This window comes from Pinus tabuliformis, chromosome 4_1 (assembly GCF_031772625.1).
Source record: "Pinus tabuliformis cultivar Carrire ecotype Pingquan chromosome 4_1, CPIR1, whole genome shotgun sequence".
Lineage (NCBI taxonomy): Eukaryota > Viridiplantae > Streptophyta > Pinopsida > Pinales > Pinaceae > Pinus > Pinus tabuliformis.
This window is the reverse complement of record NC_142303.1, coordinates 538,993,577-539,012,035: the sequence shown is the minus strand read 5'-3', so window position 1 is coordinate 539,012,035 and position 18,459 is coordinate 538,993,577. Positions and strand designations below refer to the sequence as shown.

General features: G+C 37.9%; 1 protein-coding gene and 1 pseudogene across 2 annotated transcripts; both read right to left on the bottom strand.

Moving 5' to 3' along the window:
- Positions 1–324: 324 nt before the first annotated feature.
- On the bottom strand, positions 325–1,529 carry LOC149176966 (alpha-galactosidase 3-like). The gene is made up of 5 exons (XM_089421621.1): positions 1,455–1,529; positions 1,124–1,214; positions 841–890; positions 529–687; positions 325–387 (listed from the first exon to the last, which is right to left on the bottom strand). Exons 1-5 carry the CDS (start codon positions 1,527–1,529, stop codon positions 325–327), a joined length of 438 nt encoding a protein of 145 aa, XP_089277747.1.
- Positions 1,530–8,650: 7,121 nt separating this feature from the next.
- Positions 8,651–9,426, bottom strand: LOC149176965 (ABC transporter B family member 25 pseudogene; annotated as a pseudogene). Its single transcript, XR_016258367.1, has 2 exons — positions 8,820–9,426; positions 8,651–8,710 (listed from the first exon to the last, which is right to left on the bottom strand). The product of XR_016258367.1 is annotated as an ABC transporter B family member 25 pseudogene (transcript).
- Between the last annotated feature and the right edge of the window lie 9,033 nt (positions 9,427–18,459).

Sequence of the window (18,459 nt, the reverse complement as noted above, 5' to 3'; positions counted from 1 at the left end):
ACTTTAATATGATCACTAGTTTGCTGCTGACAAATGAACAATTTCTCAATGTTAATAATCATCTATAGTTCCTATTGTTTTCGATGTTGGAGGACAAAAATGCATGTGGATGTCTCAACAACTTGTTAAGTGCCACTCATTCATGATTTTCTCTTAAACGTCACCCTTAAGAATGCCCTGGATCTTCCTTGAGGGGAATCGATTTTCTTAATGCTTCTTATTTTCTTATTGCTTCTTATCACAAAATGGTATCCCAAAAGTATCATAAATCTAGTCCAATGGAGAGGTGTGACTGTAGGGGCTAAATGTCAAAACATACATTTTTCATGCATGAGGCTTCACTGATGCTGTAAGGCTGCCTTTATGATTAGCTGGAAGAGTTCTGTGCTGTAATATCCACACAAAGAAGACTATCAGTGAAATAACAAAAAATGTCATCTACAACTGAGAATTAAGTATAACGGACACGCCACTAATAACCATCCTAAAATGTTTATGTGCAAATCTGGACATGTAGATGAAATTTACCTTCCATAAGTTCCTGACTTTGGCAGAAATAGAAGAGTGATGTCCAATGTCTTTCCAATGTGCTGTGATCATTGCTCTTGATGAACTTCTATTCCATAAAACTATAACAATAGAGTTGTTCAAAAGTGGGCCAGCCCAAACCTGCATTGTCCTCCCAAGCTACAGTGAGAATGTGGGTGCTTAATAAACAGAGTTATATTTGATCCCAAACTTCGTCAGATCAAAATGAAAATAATTGAGCTTAAAGATTTAGGCACAAGTAAGATTTATATTGAGGAAAAATGAGTATTTGAATGGAATCGATGTGATTACCTCAAGATCACCATTTTGCCTCACTTCTCTCCCTTGTACTCCTAGTGGGTCTGCATAGAGCAAGATAGTTCATGCTCAAATTTGAAGAAACTCATTCCAACAGACTGACAGAACAAGATAGTTCATCCTCAAATTTGAAGAAACTTATTGCAACAGACTGATAGAAAAGAATCTTCAATTATTTTGGATCTTTTCTTTAGAGTGTTCTGCAAATGGAAATGAAGCCACTTCTGCTTTCGTATAGATGCATTTTATTCCCTCAGAGATTTGAGAAAGGACACACCTTGATTGACTGCAATGACCGCTTCATTGCCAAGGATATCCAACATTTTATTACTCAAAAATCTCACATCACAACCGATCAGCAGAGGTGCCTAAATCCAAAAACAGAAACGTAAAGAGATTTAATCAATCCACTCAGAAACCCATTTGATGAGAAGTCATATTGGAACAATACATTGAAATTCCATGAAATGTACTGAAATCAGTTAGGTCCTTAAAAAAATTCTTCTACTAGTAATGAGCAGAAATCTGTAACTTTAGTCTGGATGATTTCTAGAAGTTAGGAGCCTACGAGCAAAGAATCATCCCTAAGACATTGGCATGTTGAATACCTTCATAAGAGCCCAAATGCTGAAATGTGAGTGGTACTCATCTGCAGTCACGTTGCCATTCCCAACCTCTAACATGTCCAGATCTAAAGATATGGGAAAACGTACAAGGTGTCCAAAGAAATTAACAGAGGACAACATTTGATAAAAGTAACCAATGTTGCAAAGAACATACTAATCAATTTCACTAGCTACAAAACTACATTCAGCCCTCCTTCTTTGATGATTAATCTCTGAATTTCAGCACCTATCTACCTAAAGCCCTTCGCATGACTGAAGCTGCCAGTGGAGAATTTCGGCCTGCATATCTAAGGTGTCATCCAAGTATTTTTCATTCTGGTCTAGGGAGATCAAAGTTTGTAATTGAAGGATCTGTAAGGATTGATAAAATGTGGAGCAGTTTCGGCCCTATAATAGAGAAAATCTCTAAATAAGATCAAGGTAACATGACATTGATCTAAGTGTATTATGTTGCCTAACCTCAGGTAGTTGTCCCTCAATAGTATAGTCAAAAGACTTGATCAGATATGTGTGATTTAGGATGATTCCTGAGTAGTATTGCTAAGGATCTATCGTTGTGATCCGACCTTATGTTTAACCTTTCACAGTGGATCTGAAAGGCATGTCTACAACCCTTCTATAGGGAACCTTTTCTGCCTTAGTGGTGACCTAACCAGTGACCTTGTGAAGTCCTGAGGTTTATGTTTGTGGCATCATGGCATGATCCTGAATAAAGTTAAGAAGGTTTCCAGGTATGAGTAGAAGATGTACTGATATTCAAAATACCTATGGGAGGATATATGGCCAATATATTTAATCTGTATGCAAAGAAACATTTGAAAAAAGGAAGCATGATCTCATCACAATTATAGTAACTACATCAGGGGGTTGTCTAATAAACAAGGGTATTATATTAAGATTGTCGCTAAAGCGTAGATTTGTAATTACACCAAAATTCAGTAATCATAGAGACGTTGATGTGAAAGGAAAACATTTATGTAGCATATGCAGCCAAGTAATCTTCTTGGAAAGAGAACCAGGAATAGTTTGGGGTCATGATTATCTTCTTGGGTTATGCTTTTGGTAGGGTTTCGTTGGGTTTTCTCAAGCCCCTTTTCACAGACAGCTCTAAAGAAGTTCACACTCAGATTCTTGACTATTTCCTGAAGCAGATCAAATTCAACCCGGACTGTATTTTGGGCATACCTCTGTAATGCAAGTTCAGAAAAATTCGTTGATCTGAAGGGTTACTCTGTTTGACTTTTAGCTGGTTCTCAAATTCCTTAACAAATTTCTGACGCTCTGTAATAATCACAGCCTCTTCTGAACACCCTAGATATATTTTTAAAGTTGCTCGTGGTACAGATTCTTGACTATTTCCTGAAGTAGATCAAATTCAACCAGGACTGTATTTTGGGCATACCTCTGCAATGAAAGTTCAGAAAAATTCGTTGATCTGAAGGGTTACTTTGTTTGGCTTTGAACTGGTCCTCAAATTCCCTAACAAATTTCTAAGGCTCTGTAATAATCACAGCCTCTTTTGAACACCTTAAATATATTTTTAAAGTTGCTCGTGGTACAACAACCCCTATTCTAGTGAAGGTTCTTAGAATGTACTACAAGGAAAATCTGAAGTATTCTTTGGAAATTTTCGGCACCCTCAAAGGACATGTCTGAAGTTATAAAGTTAAATGATTAAATGGGCTATACACTCTATTTTGCCTTCTTATACACAGTCTGATTTTAGTTGAGGATAAGACCTAGTTTGTGGACCAGCAACATTCCTAGATTATTTATGGTGTCAATAGAAGGACAACTTAGAACTTTGCATAAGTTATTGTAAGGGACAAGGGCGATAAAAGTAACCAATGTTGCAAAGAACATACTAATCAATTTCACTAGCTACAAAACTGCATTCGGCCCTCCTTCTTTGATGATTAATCTCTGAATTTTAGCACCTATCTACCTGAAGCCTTTTGCATGACTGAAGCGGCCAGTGGAGAATTTCGGCCTGCATATCTAAGGTGTCATCCAAGTATTTTTCATTCTGGTCTAGGGAGATCAAAGTTTGTAATTGAAGGATCTGTAAGGATTGATAAAATATGGAGCAGTTTCGGCCCTATAATAGAGAAAATCTCTAAATAATATCAAGGTAACATGACATTGATCTAAGTGTACTATGTTGCCTAACCTCAGGTAGTTGTCCCTCAACAGTATAGTCAAAAGACTTGATTAGATATGTGTGATTTAGGATGATTCCTGAGTAGCATTGCTAAAGATCTATCGTTGTGATCTGACCTTATGTTTAACCTTTCACAGTGGATCTGAAAGGCATGTCTACAACCCTTCTATAGGGAACCTTTTCTGCCTTAGTGGTGACCTAACCAGTGACCTTGTGAAGTCCTGAGGTTTATGTTTGTGGCATCATGGCATGGTCCTGAATAAAGTTATGAAGGTTTCCAGGTATGAGTAGAAGATTTACTGATATTCAAAATACCTATGGGAGGATATATGGCAAATATATTTAATCTGTATGCAAGGAAACATTTGAAAAAAGGAAGCATGATCTCATCACAATTATAGTAACTACCTTAGGGGGTTGTCTAATAAACAAGGGTATTATATTAAGATTGTCACTAAAGCACAGATTTGTAATTACACCAAAATTCAGTAATAATAGAGACGTTGATCTGAAAGGAAAGCATTTATGTAGCATATGCAGCCAAGTAATCTTCTTGGAATGAGATTCGGGAATAGTTTGGGCTCATGATTATCTTCTTGGGTTATGCTTCTGGTAGGGTTTCGTTGGGTTTTCTCAAGCCCCTTTTCATAGACAGCCCTAAAGAAGTTCAAACTCAGATTCTTGACTATTTCCTGAAGCAGATCAAATTCAACCAGGACTGTATTTTGGGCATACCTCTACAATGCAAGTTCAGAAAAATTCGTTGATCTGAAGGGTTACTCTATTTGACTTTTAGCTGGTTCTCAAATTCCTTAACAAAATTCTTGAGGCTCTATAATAATCACAGCCTCCTCTGAACACCTTAAATATATTTTTAAAGTTGCTCGTGGTACAGATTCTTAACTATTTCCTGAAGCACATCAAATTCAACCAGGACAGTATTTTGGGCATACCTCTGCGATGCAAGTTCAGGAAAATTCATTGATCTCAAGGGTTACTCTGTTTGGCTTTTAGATGGTACTCAAATTCCTTAACAAATTTCTGAGGCTCTGTAATAATCACAGCCTCTTTTTAACACCTTAAATATATTTTTAAAGTTGCTCGTGGTACAACAACCCCTATTCTGGTGAAGGTTCTTGGAATGTACTACAAGGTAAATCTGAAGTCTTCTCTGGAAATTTCTGGCACCCTCAAAGGACATGTCTGAAGTTCTGAAGTTAAATGATTAAATGGGCTATACGCTCTATTTTGCCTTCTTATACACAGTCTGATTTTAGTTGAGTATAAGACCTAGTTTGTGGACCAGCAACATTCCTAGATTGTTTATGGTGTCAATAGAAGGACAACTTAGAACTTTGCATAAGGTATTGTAAGGGACAAGGGCGATAAAAGTAACCAATGTTGCAAAGAACATACTAATCAATTTCGCTAGCTACAAAACTGCATTTGGCCCTCCTTTGATGATTGATCTCTGAATTTCAGCACCTATCTACCTGAAGCCCTTCGCATGACTGAAGTTTCCTGTGGAGAATTTCGGCCTGCATATCTAAGGTGTAATCCAAGTATTTTTTCGGTCTGGTCTAGGGAGATCAAACTTTGTAATTGAAGGATCTGTAAGGATCGATAAAATGTGGAGCAGTTTCGACCCTAGAATAGAGAAAATCTTTGAACAAGATCAAGGCAACATCATGTTGATCTAAGTCTATTATGTTGCCTAACCTCATGTATTTGTCCCTCAACAGTAGAACTGCTAAGGATCTATCATTGTGATCCAACCTTATGTTTAACCTTTGATAGTGGATCTGAAAGGCATGTCTACAACCCTTCTATAGGGCACCTTTTCTACCTTAGCGGTGACCTAACCAGTGACCTTGTGAAGTCCAGAGGTTTATGTTTGTGGCATCATGGCATGATCTTGAATAATGTTTTGAAGGTTTCCAGGTATGAGTAGAAGGTGTACTAATATTCAAATTACCTATGGGAGGATATATGGCCAGTAGATTTAATCTGTATATAAAGAAACATTTGACAAAACGAAGCATGATCTCATCAGAATTATAGTAACTACCTTAGGGGTGAGGTGTGGGGAAGTGACCAATCCCAAACTCACCATGATCTAAAAAGATACTAGAGAGGCGCATTTTATTATGGATAGAATGAGTATTTAATCGCCCTGTAAACCCAAATCTTCATTAATAAGAAAATGTTCACGTTCTTGGCCAAAATTCCTTTGATTAGGGCAGCCATGGTGACTCACCCTGAAGCTGAGTGGATATGGTGGATGGACTCCGATGCTGTGATCACAAACATGGAATTTGAGCACCCATTGGACATGTACAAGGACTACAATTCACTTATGGTTGTTTGATTGCACTTGAAATAAAGCAAGTGAATGTAAAACACCTCATGATTCAGAAAGACAGTTTATTCAGTCACATAGCACAGTTTGAACCTCTCTGTTACAGGGATGTAGGTTATTAGCAAAATTGTCTTTGTTGATTTCTTTTAATTGTCATGTAGTTCAGAAAATGCAATTTCTTTCACAATGAAGGTAATACTCTGCATATTATTAAGTAATTGTGTAAATTGAAATGTCTGCAACTTGTATAGACTACAGCAAATACTGTTGCAACAAGAGGAAGAACTGTTAAGAAATGATTCTGTAGATGTTGCCCTGGAAGGAACTGCTCCTAAGCCAAAGAAAACTATTGGAAAAATTAAGGTTCAAGGTATAGTAGCATCTGATTCTTTTCATGGTTATTTTGTATTGACTTGATATGGATGCATCAATAATAAGTACAGTTGATTTGTTTTTATTCCTTATTTTCTAAATGGCACATATCTCGTTCTTCTTGAAAGGTAGTGAAAAAGAAACAAATAGATGTAGAGAATAGAGATCTATTGTGCTGTTATAATTTCCATCAAAATTTTTCCATGATCAATGTTCAAAGTACATCCTCAGATTCATAAATCTATGGTCTTGTTGTAAATTAGGAAAATGTGGTCTGATAAATGAGTACACTTGTTTATAGTCATACATGAGTTGAAACTTCAAACTGTTATAAGAAAAGTCTCTGATTTTGCTTTTACAGGCCCGCTTCTGTGAATGTTAGAGAGGCAGCAGGTTCTTGCCGGCAATCAATAGTTTCAGCAAGCCAACCACCCACTTTTCACCTCAAGTTTGACTATTTCTTCCTACCTAAGGTCTTGTGTGTGTTGATATATAAAAAGAAACAATCAGGATGCCTCAATATTTATTTTTCATGTTAATGTGGATCAGTAATTCATTACGAGATAGAATGTACTTCTCATCTGCTCTGGATCTTGACCTGAATGTGCTTGCAATTCATTGAGTGTAGTGGGCAAGCCCTTATTGTCTATGGGGGATGTGTGCACCTTTGTTTCTGGGCATGAGCCAGCTGTCATGATTGTAGCTGGTCCGTGCCCAGGATGTCTTAAGATTTGTTTTTCATGTTAATGTAGATCAATAATTATTTATCAGATAGATGTTATTTCTCATCTGCTATGCATTTTGACAATAATGTGCTTGCAATTATTGAGTGTAGTGGGCAGGGAGCCTGGCAAGCCCTCATTGCCTATGAGGCCTGTGTGCATCTTTGTCTCCGGGCATGGGCCAGTGGTCGCATGGAAGCTCCTAAATTCCTTCATAATGAGTGCATTGTTTTGCGTAATGCCTTTGGGTAGGTTATTAACAAAATTGTCTTTGTTGATTTCTTTTAATTGTCATGTAGTTCGGAAAATGCAAATTCTTTCACAATGAAGGTAATACTCTGCATATTATTAAGTAATTGTGTAAATTGAAATGTCTGCAACTTGTATAGACTACAACAAATACTATTGCAACCAGGAAGAGCTGTTGAGAAATGATTCTATAGATGCTGCCCTGGAAGGAACTGCTCCTAAGCCAAAGAAAACTATTGGAAAAATTAAGGTTCAAGGTATAGTAGCATCTCATTCTTTTCATGGTTATTTTGTATTGACTTGATATGGATGCAGCAATAATAAGTACAGTTGATTTTTTTTTATTCCTTATTTTCTAAATGGCACATATCTCGTTCTTCTTGAAAGGTAGTGAAAAAGAAACAAATAGATGTAGAGAATAGAGATCTATTGCGCTATTGTAATTTCCATCAAATTTTTTCCATTAGGTAGGTTTGGGAGTCTATAGTTGTTTGATTGCACTTGAAATAAATCAAGTGAATGTAAAACACCTCATGATTCAGAAAGACAGTTTAAATTGAGCTTTCAATACATTGTTTTTGATGCAGTGCATAAAGTCAAGATCATGCTAGATATGCCATCCAGATGCAGTTTTCAATCTTGTAAGTCATCCTTTCTAAATATGGAGTCCCTACGCTCCAGATTTTGCATGGAGCAGAGGGAAAGAAATAAAGAAACATGCCAAAGTAGTGATGGTGTTGAAAGGACTACACATAGTGAAAAAACTTACATGAAATCATGTTGTTTGCGTTGGATATGTGTTACCCAGAAGAACATTGGAGATGAAGCTCTGGCAATGTCAATGAGCTGACAGTAGGATGAGCTTGAGAAATTATTAAAAATTAAAATAAAATAAATATTTTAACAAAGCATTCAATTGATACACCCATTTCTCTGTTCTTTTAAATGTTTGCATCTTGCCCACCAGAATGAAAGAGGGAGAGCGCATGCAGCCAGCTACCCAGGCATGTCAAGTATACAAGTATTAGTTATTTCCCTGTTATTCAATCTCACCATCTCTCAGTGCTAGTTATGTTTATGCTACTTCTAGAATTATTTAATCCAGTAAACAAGAAGGTTTTTGCACTGCAACATCCTTGTTGTATGAAGCCCAATATGTATGTGCATTTATAAATGGTAATGGTAACCAAGAGCTCTGTTGGCACTTTTTCATGTGGGTACTGAAGTAGATATACTCATAAGGCACTTTGTTGATATTGTTAGTAAATTATTTGTTTGCAGTCATGGAAGCCATAGGGGCACTAAACAACCATAACTAAAGTCGATGTACTATAACTAAAACCGTCCGTCCTTTCATCAATTGGTCCATGGCATCCTGTTTAAATACAAGCAAGGGAATTGTTAAGGAAGAAAATAAGATCAGACGAAAAATCAAGAGTAATAGAAGAACAAAGAGGCTATCATGGTTCGGGTCATGGTATCACCTGAACCAGGTATTCACTCTCTGCATCCAAAGCACTCGTAGCTTCATCCAAAAGAAGTACACGAGGATCCATCAGTAATGCCCTTGCTATTGCAATCCACTGTTTTTGACCTCTTGACAGCCTCACACCACGCTCTCCAACAAGTGTATTGTACCCTTCCATAAAATTTGATACAAACTCATGGGCATTGGCCATTCTTTGCAATTTGTTGAGCCGGAAGTGGACAATGTTTCAAATTTAGGAGAATCCCATGTTCATTGAAATAGTCAAATGAAGCAGCTAATTTTACTCTCAATTTGACAATACAAGTCGCATGTTTCTAGTTCAAATCAAACCAGATTTAAAACATGTCTAAAGGTTTTTGAAACGTACGGAAGCATTTTCAATGTCAACAGTGATGGCTCTGCCTTTCAGTCCATATAGAATATTGTCTGCTACTGAACAGTTGAAAAGAACAGGTTCCTGGCTCACAATACTTACCCGCAAAATTTGCTAGTTGGTTTTAAATGAGTGCATGAAAATCAACCTTGCTTCCAGGTTGGTAATTTCCCTTGAAAAATCGAGTATAGTAAACATGAAAAGAGATTGCCACTCGTTTATATCTTCTAATGATGCCTGATTATAGTAGGCAATCGCATTAACAGGTGCAATAGATGAACAAAGATTAGATAATATCAACACATCGTTCACTGTTGATTCGAAACATGGTGCACCTCCTGGCTCATCAAGCAAGTCTATAGTCATTGCCTGCAACCCAACAGTGCCTCCACACAATCGTGGTTGATGCCTAGACGACAAAAACCATACATTCTTTAAACTTGTCTGCTCTCAAACATTTCGAATACTCCATTGGACCCAAATTTAACAGAACCCCAAATCGGAATTACCTGTACTCCCATGGACCCAAATTTAACAAATTCCCAAAACAGAACCAGATTATATGCATGGCTCATCCAAGGAGAGTCAAGATGGTTGCACAGTAAATCAGGAGGGAGATAGCAGATATGCTTTTGAGGGACAAGATATTACAGCAGGCCATTCTTCCAGAGACTGCACTCAGAGTAGACAAGTGATTATCTTCACTAACAACAATCAATGATGTTGAAGTGTCAGTCTGCCAAAAAGGTACATTTATATTCTGTAATTTTCTCAATCTTTTCTTGCCAGCTTTCTGCATAATCGGAACTAAATTCTTTTCAGGACTCTCATTTGATGTCAAACAACTCTCCATTGAAAAATATGTGACTTGAGATTGCTGATTAAGGCTATGCATAGCCTGTAACATATGTTGATGCTGCTTGTATAATGATGGCATTTCAGGTAAACTAGAAAAAGCATTGTTGAGGCATTCACTGGAGACTTTTGAAGCCAATTCTTAGATTTCTGCACTGGCAGCTTCTAGTCCAACAAAACCCAAATTGTGGCCAGCAATAGTTTCCCTGGCCTTCTCCAGCACAAACTGCAAGTGAAAGAAATTGTAAAAGAGACGTGTGTGAGTTTGAGAGAGTATGACAACGATGATGAAGATAGAGAGATACATACCAAGTTATTGTTAGGCGTTTTGTAATACCATCCATTAACAAATGCTGGGAATATAGCTTGGGACACTGGTTATATGAAAAATAAAAGTAACTTACGTTCAACTCTGGTTTCTGCAGAGGATCTATATAAGGTTTCGTCATTCTCTCAAGGTTGGCGTGCAGAAGAGAAGGTGCCCTTTTTCAGAGACGTGATGAAACTAGCGTTCAATGCAAACATGTTTCGAAGATATTGGACTTTAGGGGTTTTAGGGGTCTGACATTTTTGTAGACTGATGTCAAGTGATCTGGATGCCTTCCATACATATGCCAAGTCCGTTCCAGTAAGGCCCAGCTGGATGTTTTCATCAGCTCAATCTTTGGCTTCAACTGCTAATCAACATTAAGAAAAAGAACAGCTGGGTACACAACGATTGCGCTTGCCAGATCTCCAGTGAATCATGGGTCTCTAAAGAGCTCAACCGCTTGGTGGGTTGTTTTCGTTGATCTAATATGAACATAGATTCCTTGATTCTCATGACCGCTGATAGTTAAAGGCAGTAAATAAGTGTATCCTTGCTCAGAATGAGATCCACAAAAACAACCCAGCAAGCGGTTTAGCGCTTCAACGACTCGTGCCCTGCTGAAAGTTGAAGGTAACCCAACTCACAGTTGTTGAGTTAGAACTGAAATTGTGATAATTCGGTTGGATGTGTGTTTCGTAGTTACGGGTTCGTCATTATTGTGCTTAGAGCATTGCATTTGCTAAATAATCATGAAACATAATCATTTCCCTTTGATACTGGCATCACTAACGATGTCAGTGTCATATTCTGTAGGTCCAATAGGTCCAAATTCTCTGTATAAGATCTACTATGACTATTTATTTTCTGCAATGTAATTTAAACGGTTTGACACATTCAAATTTGGTTTAGGCTGATGATACTCTGTATTCGTTATGACTGTTGCATTTCAGCGACCAAGAGGTATGCGGAAATTATTTCTGTCCCTCAAGATCACTCCCAGCATAGTAATAATATTCATTCAGTTCAATGCCTAATTAAGTTCTGGAGCATCTTTTCGCCCTTTCAGCAATTGTATTAGTCTTTTAAAAAAATGTATTTATGTCTGGAAGAAATGGGGTAGTCATGCTGTTACATCTCCTCGGTGTTTCACAGGTTTACTCATTTCCAGTTAATGAATAAGATTGCTGATATCTCTCTTTACAGTTCATTCTATAAATAAACAGGGTTATGGGTTTCATTCTTATCATTTTGACGAATACTGTTATTTGCATTTGCTCGCTGTATATAATTTCTAATCTACCTGAACAGGTTACCCTGGCTGGAGGATAGGTATTTTAATACCTCACTTACCCTCAGACCAGTGTATTGGCACTATGAACATGGTTCATTTACTCCCTTTACTTTAGTTTATCAGTCACAGTGTCTCTGTATTATCGAGCATGGTGACCGTAGAAAACCATTTGGGAACCTCCATCTCAAATATACAGCCTATATAATTTTGCCAAATTCAAAAACCCAACAAAGAAAAATTTATTATGCCAATATCAAAGTGATGCAATTTATGCTAATAATGTTCATCAAATATGGCATGGTATTAGGAAAACAAATAAAAAGTTACGAGAAAGCTCACCTTCCATTGAAGAGTATAACATGGGCAAGTGTTGCAACAATCCTTGCAAAACCAAATCCAGTGGAGAAAGCTAATATTGTGCTAAGAATTGCACCCACTAGGAATAACCATACCAAGTTTTTGTATGACCCAAGTGGGCTGAACAGGCGTTTCAGACCAACCAGGCCCCATGTGACTGATGCATCAAAGGCTACTCTGTCCTTTGGACATGTCCAAGGGTTGTCAGGAGGCAGAGAGTCCACATCACAAATATTCTCTATATCTGTCAGCGTCCACCATGTAATGTAGAGATTGATTGTACCTGCAACTACTATGCCCACAAGCTGTGTACATCCACAAGTTAGCCCTTGGACTCAAATATAGTTAATAAAAAACTGAACCCCATGAAAAAATGATACTTATGGTTTATAAATTATTTTATAAGATTGAACACTATAGAAGAAGTGAAAACTGAAAACTATAAGAGCCACACCTGAGCAACATACACACAACGTGGAGGAATATTCATGTAGTGCCCAAGCTTCAAGTCTACAAGAAAAGAAAGAGCATGTACTATACTAATCCTTCCATAAGTCTTGAAAAGGATATTGGCAATTGGTTTCCCAGGCAATAAGTACCCAATAATGAATCCCGCAACAACATTGTAACTTGGTTACTATTTTCACAACAATAGCAAATAAATTTCAGCACGAGTCTAGTTCACTTCAAATAACCAGCTCTATTACAACCCAATGGGGCATCAAAAAAAGCATAAGCTCACACTTGCTTTACTGGCATGGGTAGTCATGGGAGAGGCTCTGATGTACTAATTTCCTTTTATGTACTCTTGGAAGGCAAGATAACTGCATCTTTTCCAGTATCAGTTTTGTTCAGAAACGAAAAGGGAAATAACATAAGCTCATTTTTTTTCAGTTTTAGAAAAATTTATTGATCTCTGGAAGTAGCATGGTTTTCTGGTGAGTACAAAATTCCATTTTGTTGCCCCTATTCATAGGGATTTTCTGGGGAAATGGATAGTTCAATTGGGAGGAAGAAATAGTTAAATGGAAAAAATTTGGACTTGATTAGTAGTTGCCTGAATCACTCCAATGGGAAGACTTAATATGCATGCAAGCTCACATATTGTAGCATTCCCCACCATGGAAGTTGAATATCATCCTTCCATATAATTGAAAGAATAAGTGACAGAGCCATGATTTCTTCCAGTAGGATAAGAAACCACCACTGTGGTATGGCTACATTCAGTGGCAACCCTTATGTTCAATGCGATAGCTCTTTTTGTAAGTGGGAAAGCTCACTTCTTGACTTGTTTTCTTCTGTCCTTGTCTGGCAAGTAAACAAGCTTCATCAAGAGAAGCTACGCCTTATTGCTGATAAAGATCTTTAGGGCAATTTTGATAGATTTCAAATAGAAGAGATGGTTCAGGTTTCTATGTTATGCACATAATTTCAGCCTGGACATCGTCCCAAAATGTGTGATGTTTTGAGGTATAGGCTGTATATTTCCCACGGAGTGTCTTGTGCATGTACTTCATCAAATTATTTTTCAGAAATAAGAAAATCATAGGTCAGAGAGTTATATCACACAAACGTCAGGCATGCCAGGAAAATGTCACCCTGAAAAGCTAGAAAGGCAAGCATTTTTGGCAGCGGCTGATTATAAAATCTTTGTTTTTTGAGAGCAACAAGAATGGTCTGTTACGGTTGTCAATAAAATCGATGATGTATACAAGAAGTTATAATAGAGATTAGAATTTTGGCCACCGGGAAATGTAAACCTTGTACTGTTGAAAGGGCAATGCAAAATACCAAATTAGTCTGCTGCTAGTGTCAGTGCAATTCAAAATGTTTCTTCCTGTATTTTCATTGTTGAACCAGTAGCAGAGGTGATGTTCTCAGAGGAAACATTGGATATATTGAACATTATCAACTGCACTACACTAGTTTCCTATCAAAGTTGCAGATTTTACACTAAAATTTATGAATAATTGGGAGTTGATGTCTAGATCCGTTTCCTCATCTAATGGCAACGAGGTCTCAGATTTGTAAGGCTATGATGAAAATTTTAACTATGAAACGAGCTCAAATGTTGTTAGCTTTTTCCTTTGTTAACTCCGAGTTCCATTGGGTGTTCATTTTGAAGACAAAAGCCATGTGCTACGTTGGTATAAGAGAATGTTATATTTGCAAAGCTTGAAATAACTTCTTACAAAGTGCTTTTTGACTAGGGTTTATAGATCATGCAATTAATGGGCTTCGCCTGACTTCAGAGATGCTATCAGAATTGGGATATGATCTCACGATGCCTTGTGCAAATTACCTTTGGCAACCATTAATTGTAAACACTGAGGACAATCAATTTAATTTCTCTTCTAATCAAACAGAGTCAATTTAATTCGTCTTCTAAGTGAGAAGAAATGTAGTTGTTAATTTTTCAGATTTTACTATGCAACCTGCTAAATTACATATTATTAGCATATTTTTGTGGATATTTTTGTGACATTTGTACTATATCCTGTATCAGCGTTTTGTTCTTCATGATACCAAAAATCCTGCCAATGCTAAATGTACTCATCTTCAACTTCTTTGTATGGCTAGAACATTTACATTTACAATAACTTGCATTGATTCGTGCATCCTCTCTCGGCAGACATGTATAATGCTGGTATCAAATTTGATTAGTCTTATTTTTCTTGTAAGGGCTCATGTATCAGAAAATATTTGGTTTTCATCTCCTATAATATAATACATATCAAATTTTCTTAGTCCCCTGTGATAGGTTGAGGCAATGTATATAATGTGCATAATGTCACATTTCCCCAGTACCTTTTCAATAGGATAAACTTCAGAGAAAACTGCCGTATTTGGATTTAGGATATTACTGTTGGAACTCATTACAGATCAAATGGCTTTAGATTTTGGTCAGGCTGTAAAGCAAAATGTTGTAATGCTTGATTGGGTGAGTATATGCTCAGTTGGAAGAAGCTTGAATGGTTACATTCAGTGGCAACCTTGAAGTTCTTTTTGTAAGTGGAAAAGCTCACCTCTTGACTTGTTTTCTTGTGTCTTTGTTGGGCAGGTAAAAAATCTTAATCAAAAGAAGTTGCACCTCATTGCTGATAAAGATCTCAAGGGTAATTTTGATAGATTTTAGTTAGAAGAGATGGTTTGGTTTTTTTTGCTATGCACTCAATTTCAGCCTGGACATTGTCCCAAAATGTGTGATGTTTCTGGTGCAATTGCTAGTTTAACCATCTTAATATTTGTTTATTTTTCACAGTAGGTTATCAGGTTTATATCGTGGGATGAAGACGAAGAGACATCATGAAACAAGGTGTCCACAGTTAACTGCTCCTCAAACCACTGTAGACCTCTCAATTGACTAAAATGATATAAAAAAAAAGTTGTAAAAAAGGAAGCCCATTTTATCTTCAAAGGCATACCCAATTACTTCAGAGGCTCAACGTATATCTGTGGTTGTAAACATGGCCAGGTCGGTGGCTGACCTTAGAGAAGACAAGCATGCATTTGTAATCTTTGTTTAGGAAAAGGATTGATTACAACCATGAAGATCAAATCACAATTCTGAGTAGTCGGAGGCAAATTGCACATGTATCTCCAGTTGGTGAAAATACGCATTATAACTTCAGCACAAGGAATAAAAAAAAAACAGACTCATTTTCTCAGATTATATTGGTCAAATCTATACACTCCCCTCTTCTATTAGTGAATGTAGTATCTCAAGTTGGTGAAAATGCTCATTATAACTTTAGCACAAGGAATAAAAAAAATAGACTCATTTTTTCAGATTATATTGGTCAAATCTATACACTCCCCTCTTCTATTAGTGAATGTATATCTCCTGTATATACCCATTTTTTACAAAGGAATATGAAATTTAAGGTTTATAATTATTGAAAAAAATAGACCTCAAGTTTAGAGAATTTAAGATAAAGACGTTCTCTCAAGTCAGGAATTTGTAATCCATGGATCTGCACAACTACCCTCTATTTTTCCAATTGAACTTCACATCCAATCAGTACTATAACAAGGTGATCATGAACACTTATTGAACGATTAATTTTTTGGTGTTGTTTATTGGGGAGGTTGACTAATAATCTGTCCACCAAGGTTCCATTCTTGGAATAACTACACCTCAGGCTAAGCACAGCTAAAGGTAGTTTGCTATTTGCAGTGCAACCCCTCTAGACATGATATGTCATTAAAAGAAAAGAAAATCATGTTCTATTCAGAACAGCTGCACATTTCATTTTAAAAACATGCTAAGAGACAAAAAATAATAATTTGACATCTTCATCAGAGTAGTTAACTTTCCAAAGAATTCACTTAATTGACTTCTTAAATAAACATTGCTTAATATTTAGACCACTTTAATATGATCACTAGTTTGCTGCTGACAAATGAACAATTTCTCGGCGCGCTCTGCTCTGAACTGCGGAGCCAAGACTAGGTTTGCTGCCGTCACAAGTTCTTGGACGCAGCCATGAGCGGCCCTGGGGGTGGGGAGTCCACTCCCACCCCTCCATTATCCTCCGAAGATGCTTTTCGAAAACTGTTAACGCATAAAGGAAAGAAGCCACAGAACCCAGAGGTGCCGAAATTCATAAAAAAACTTGAGGAAATACCAGAGATAGCACTTCTAGAGGAACAACCGATTAAAATTGCTCTTGCGTTGTCTGACAGAGGCCTGGTAGGGCAGTTTATGGGCCATTGGCCGTCCACTAAAACCACAGATGATTGGATTCAGCGGAACTAGAGACCTCAGCTGGAAAGCAACGTGATTTGTTATGCTGTAGGACGAGGCTATTTCATTTTCGAATTTACCACCAAAGAAGATCGCGACCTGGTGTTCAGAAACGGGTTGTATTTTATGGGAAACCAAGGACTGTATCTCAACAAATGGAGTCCTGACTTTGACCCATCCGTCGATGTCCCCAACGAGGCGCCGGTCTAGGTTCGTTTGCCTAACCTCCCGCGTCACTGTTGGAGCTACCAATCTCTGCAGAAGATTGGTAATGGGTTGGGTCGGTTCATTGACAAAGCTGATCACAAGGGCCAATATACTTGCGCTAGAATTTGCGTGGAAGTCGATTTGGAAGCAGGGCTACCAGAAGCGATTAAACTCAAAGTTGGAGAATGGCAGCACTATCAGAAGCTGGACTACGAGCAATTGCCGTTCAAATGCCGAACCTGTCATGAGCACGGACACTTCTAGAGAAACTACCCAAAAGCTCCAACAGGGAATACGGTTGAAGAAGAAGGATGGAAAGAAATCAGAAAGGGAAAGGTTGTTCCAAAGCCTCCGGGACAAAACAACTCCGCTCCAATGGGGAAGCCTCAGTTTAACCCAAAAGCCGCTGCTGCTTCTAAAGATGGATCCTCCTCTGGAGGAAAGGTGGATGACAAGAAGACTCAAGAGGAAACAGAAAACAAGGAGAAACAAGAGAAAGTAAATGAAGCTGAACGAACAGTCCCTCCACCTGAGGATTGTCAGAGGGGAAATGAAGGCAATGAAGAACACATTAGTCTAGCCTCAGACTCTAAGGGAGAATCAGAAGAGAGAGACTCAGAAACTGACAACTCGCTAGTCACCCCAATCAAGACGACTAGAGGGCGGAAATCCAAGAAGAAACAGAGAGAGGAAAAAACCTACATAGATGTCCTCCAAGGTTCCCAAAAAACTCTCAAAGCAATGATGAATACCAGATCTGGGCGCAAGAGTAACAAGGCTCCAATAGGAGCCTCATCTCCCCAAAATAGTAAATAATGAAATACGTCTCCTGGAACTGCAGAGGTTTAGGTAGCAGGTCGAAAGAGGAAGCCCTGAAAGATATAGTGAGAATATACTCGCCTGAAATCCTCCTCATCCAGGAGACAAAGCTAGAGGATTTTCCTCTCCTTCAATCCAGTAAAGTTTTTTAGAAAAAAGGCCATGGAAGAGCGGTTAGTGCAAGAGGCACCTCTGGTGGATTAGCCACCTTCTGGAACAACGCCATATATGACTTTATTCAAGAAAAAAGCAGCCCCCACTGGCTCTTCACTCAGCTTCTCCACAAGGATTTGGGTCAGCAAGTAAGTATGTTTAATGTTTATGCTCCTGTATTGCCAAGCGAGAAAAAAATATGTTGGAACTCGCTTCATTCATTTCTTTTAGAGCAAAATCCCGGGAATATCATCATTGCAGGTGACCTGAATGTCACTCTAGCCCTTGATGAGAAAAAGGGAGGCTCCATCGTCAGGGATCCTGCCAGAGAATGGGTTGAAGATATAATGCTGGGCTGGGACCTGGAGGACATTAAACCCTCTTCAGGAAAATTCACCTGGTCCAACAAAAGAATAGCCCCAAACCATATTGCTGCCCGTTTGGATAGATTCCTTGTCCACTCTTCTTTCCTTACCTGCGGTCTTATGGAAACCTCTAAAATTCTTCCAAATCTCACCTCTGA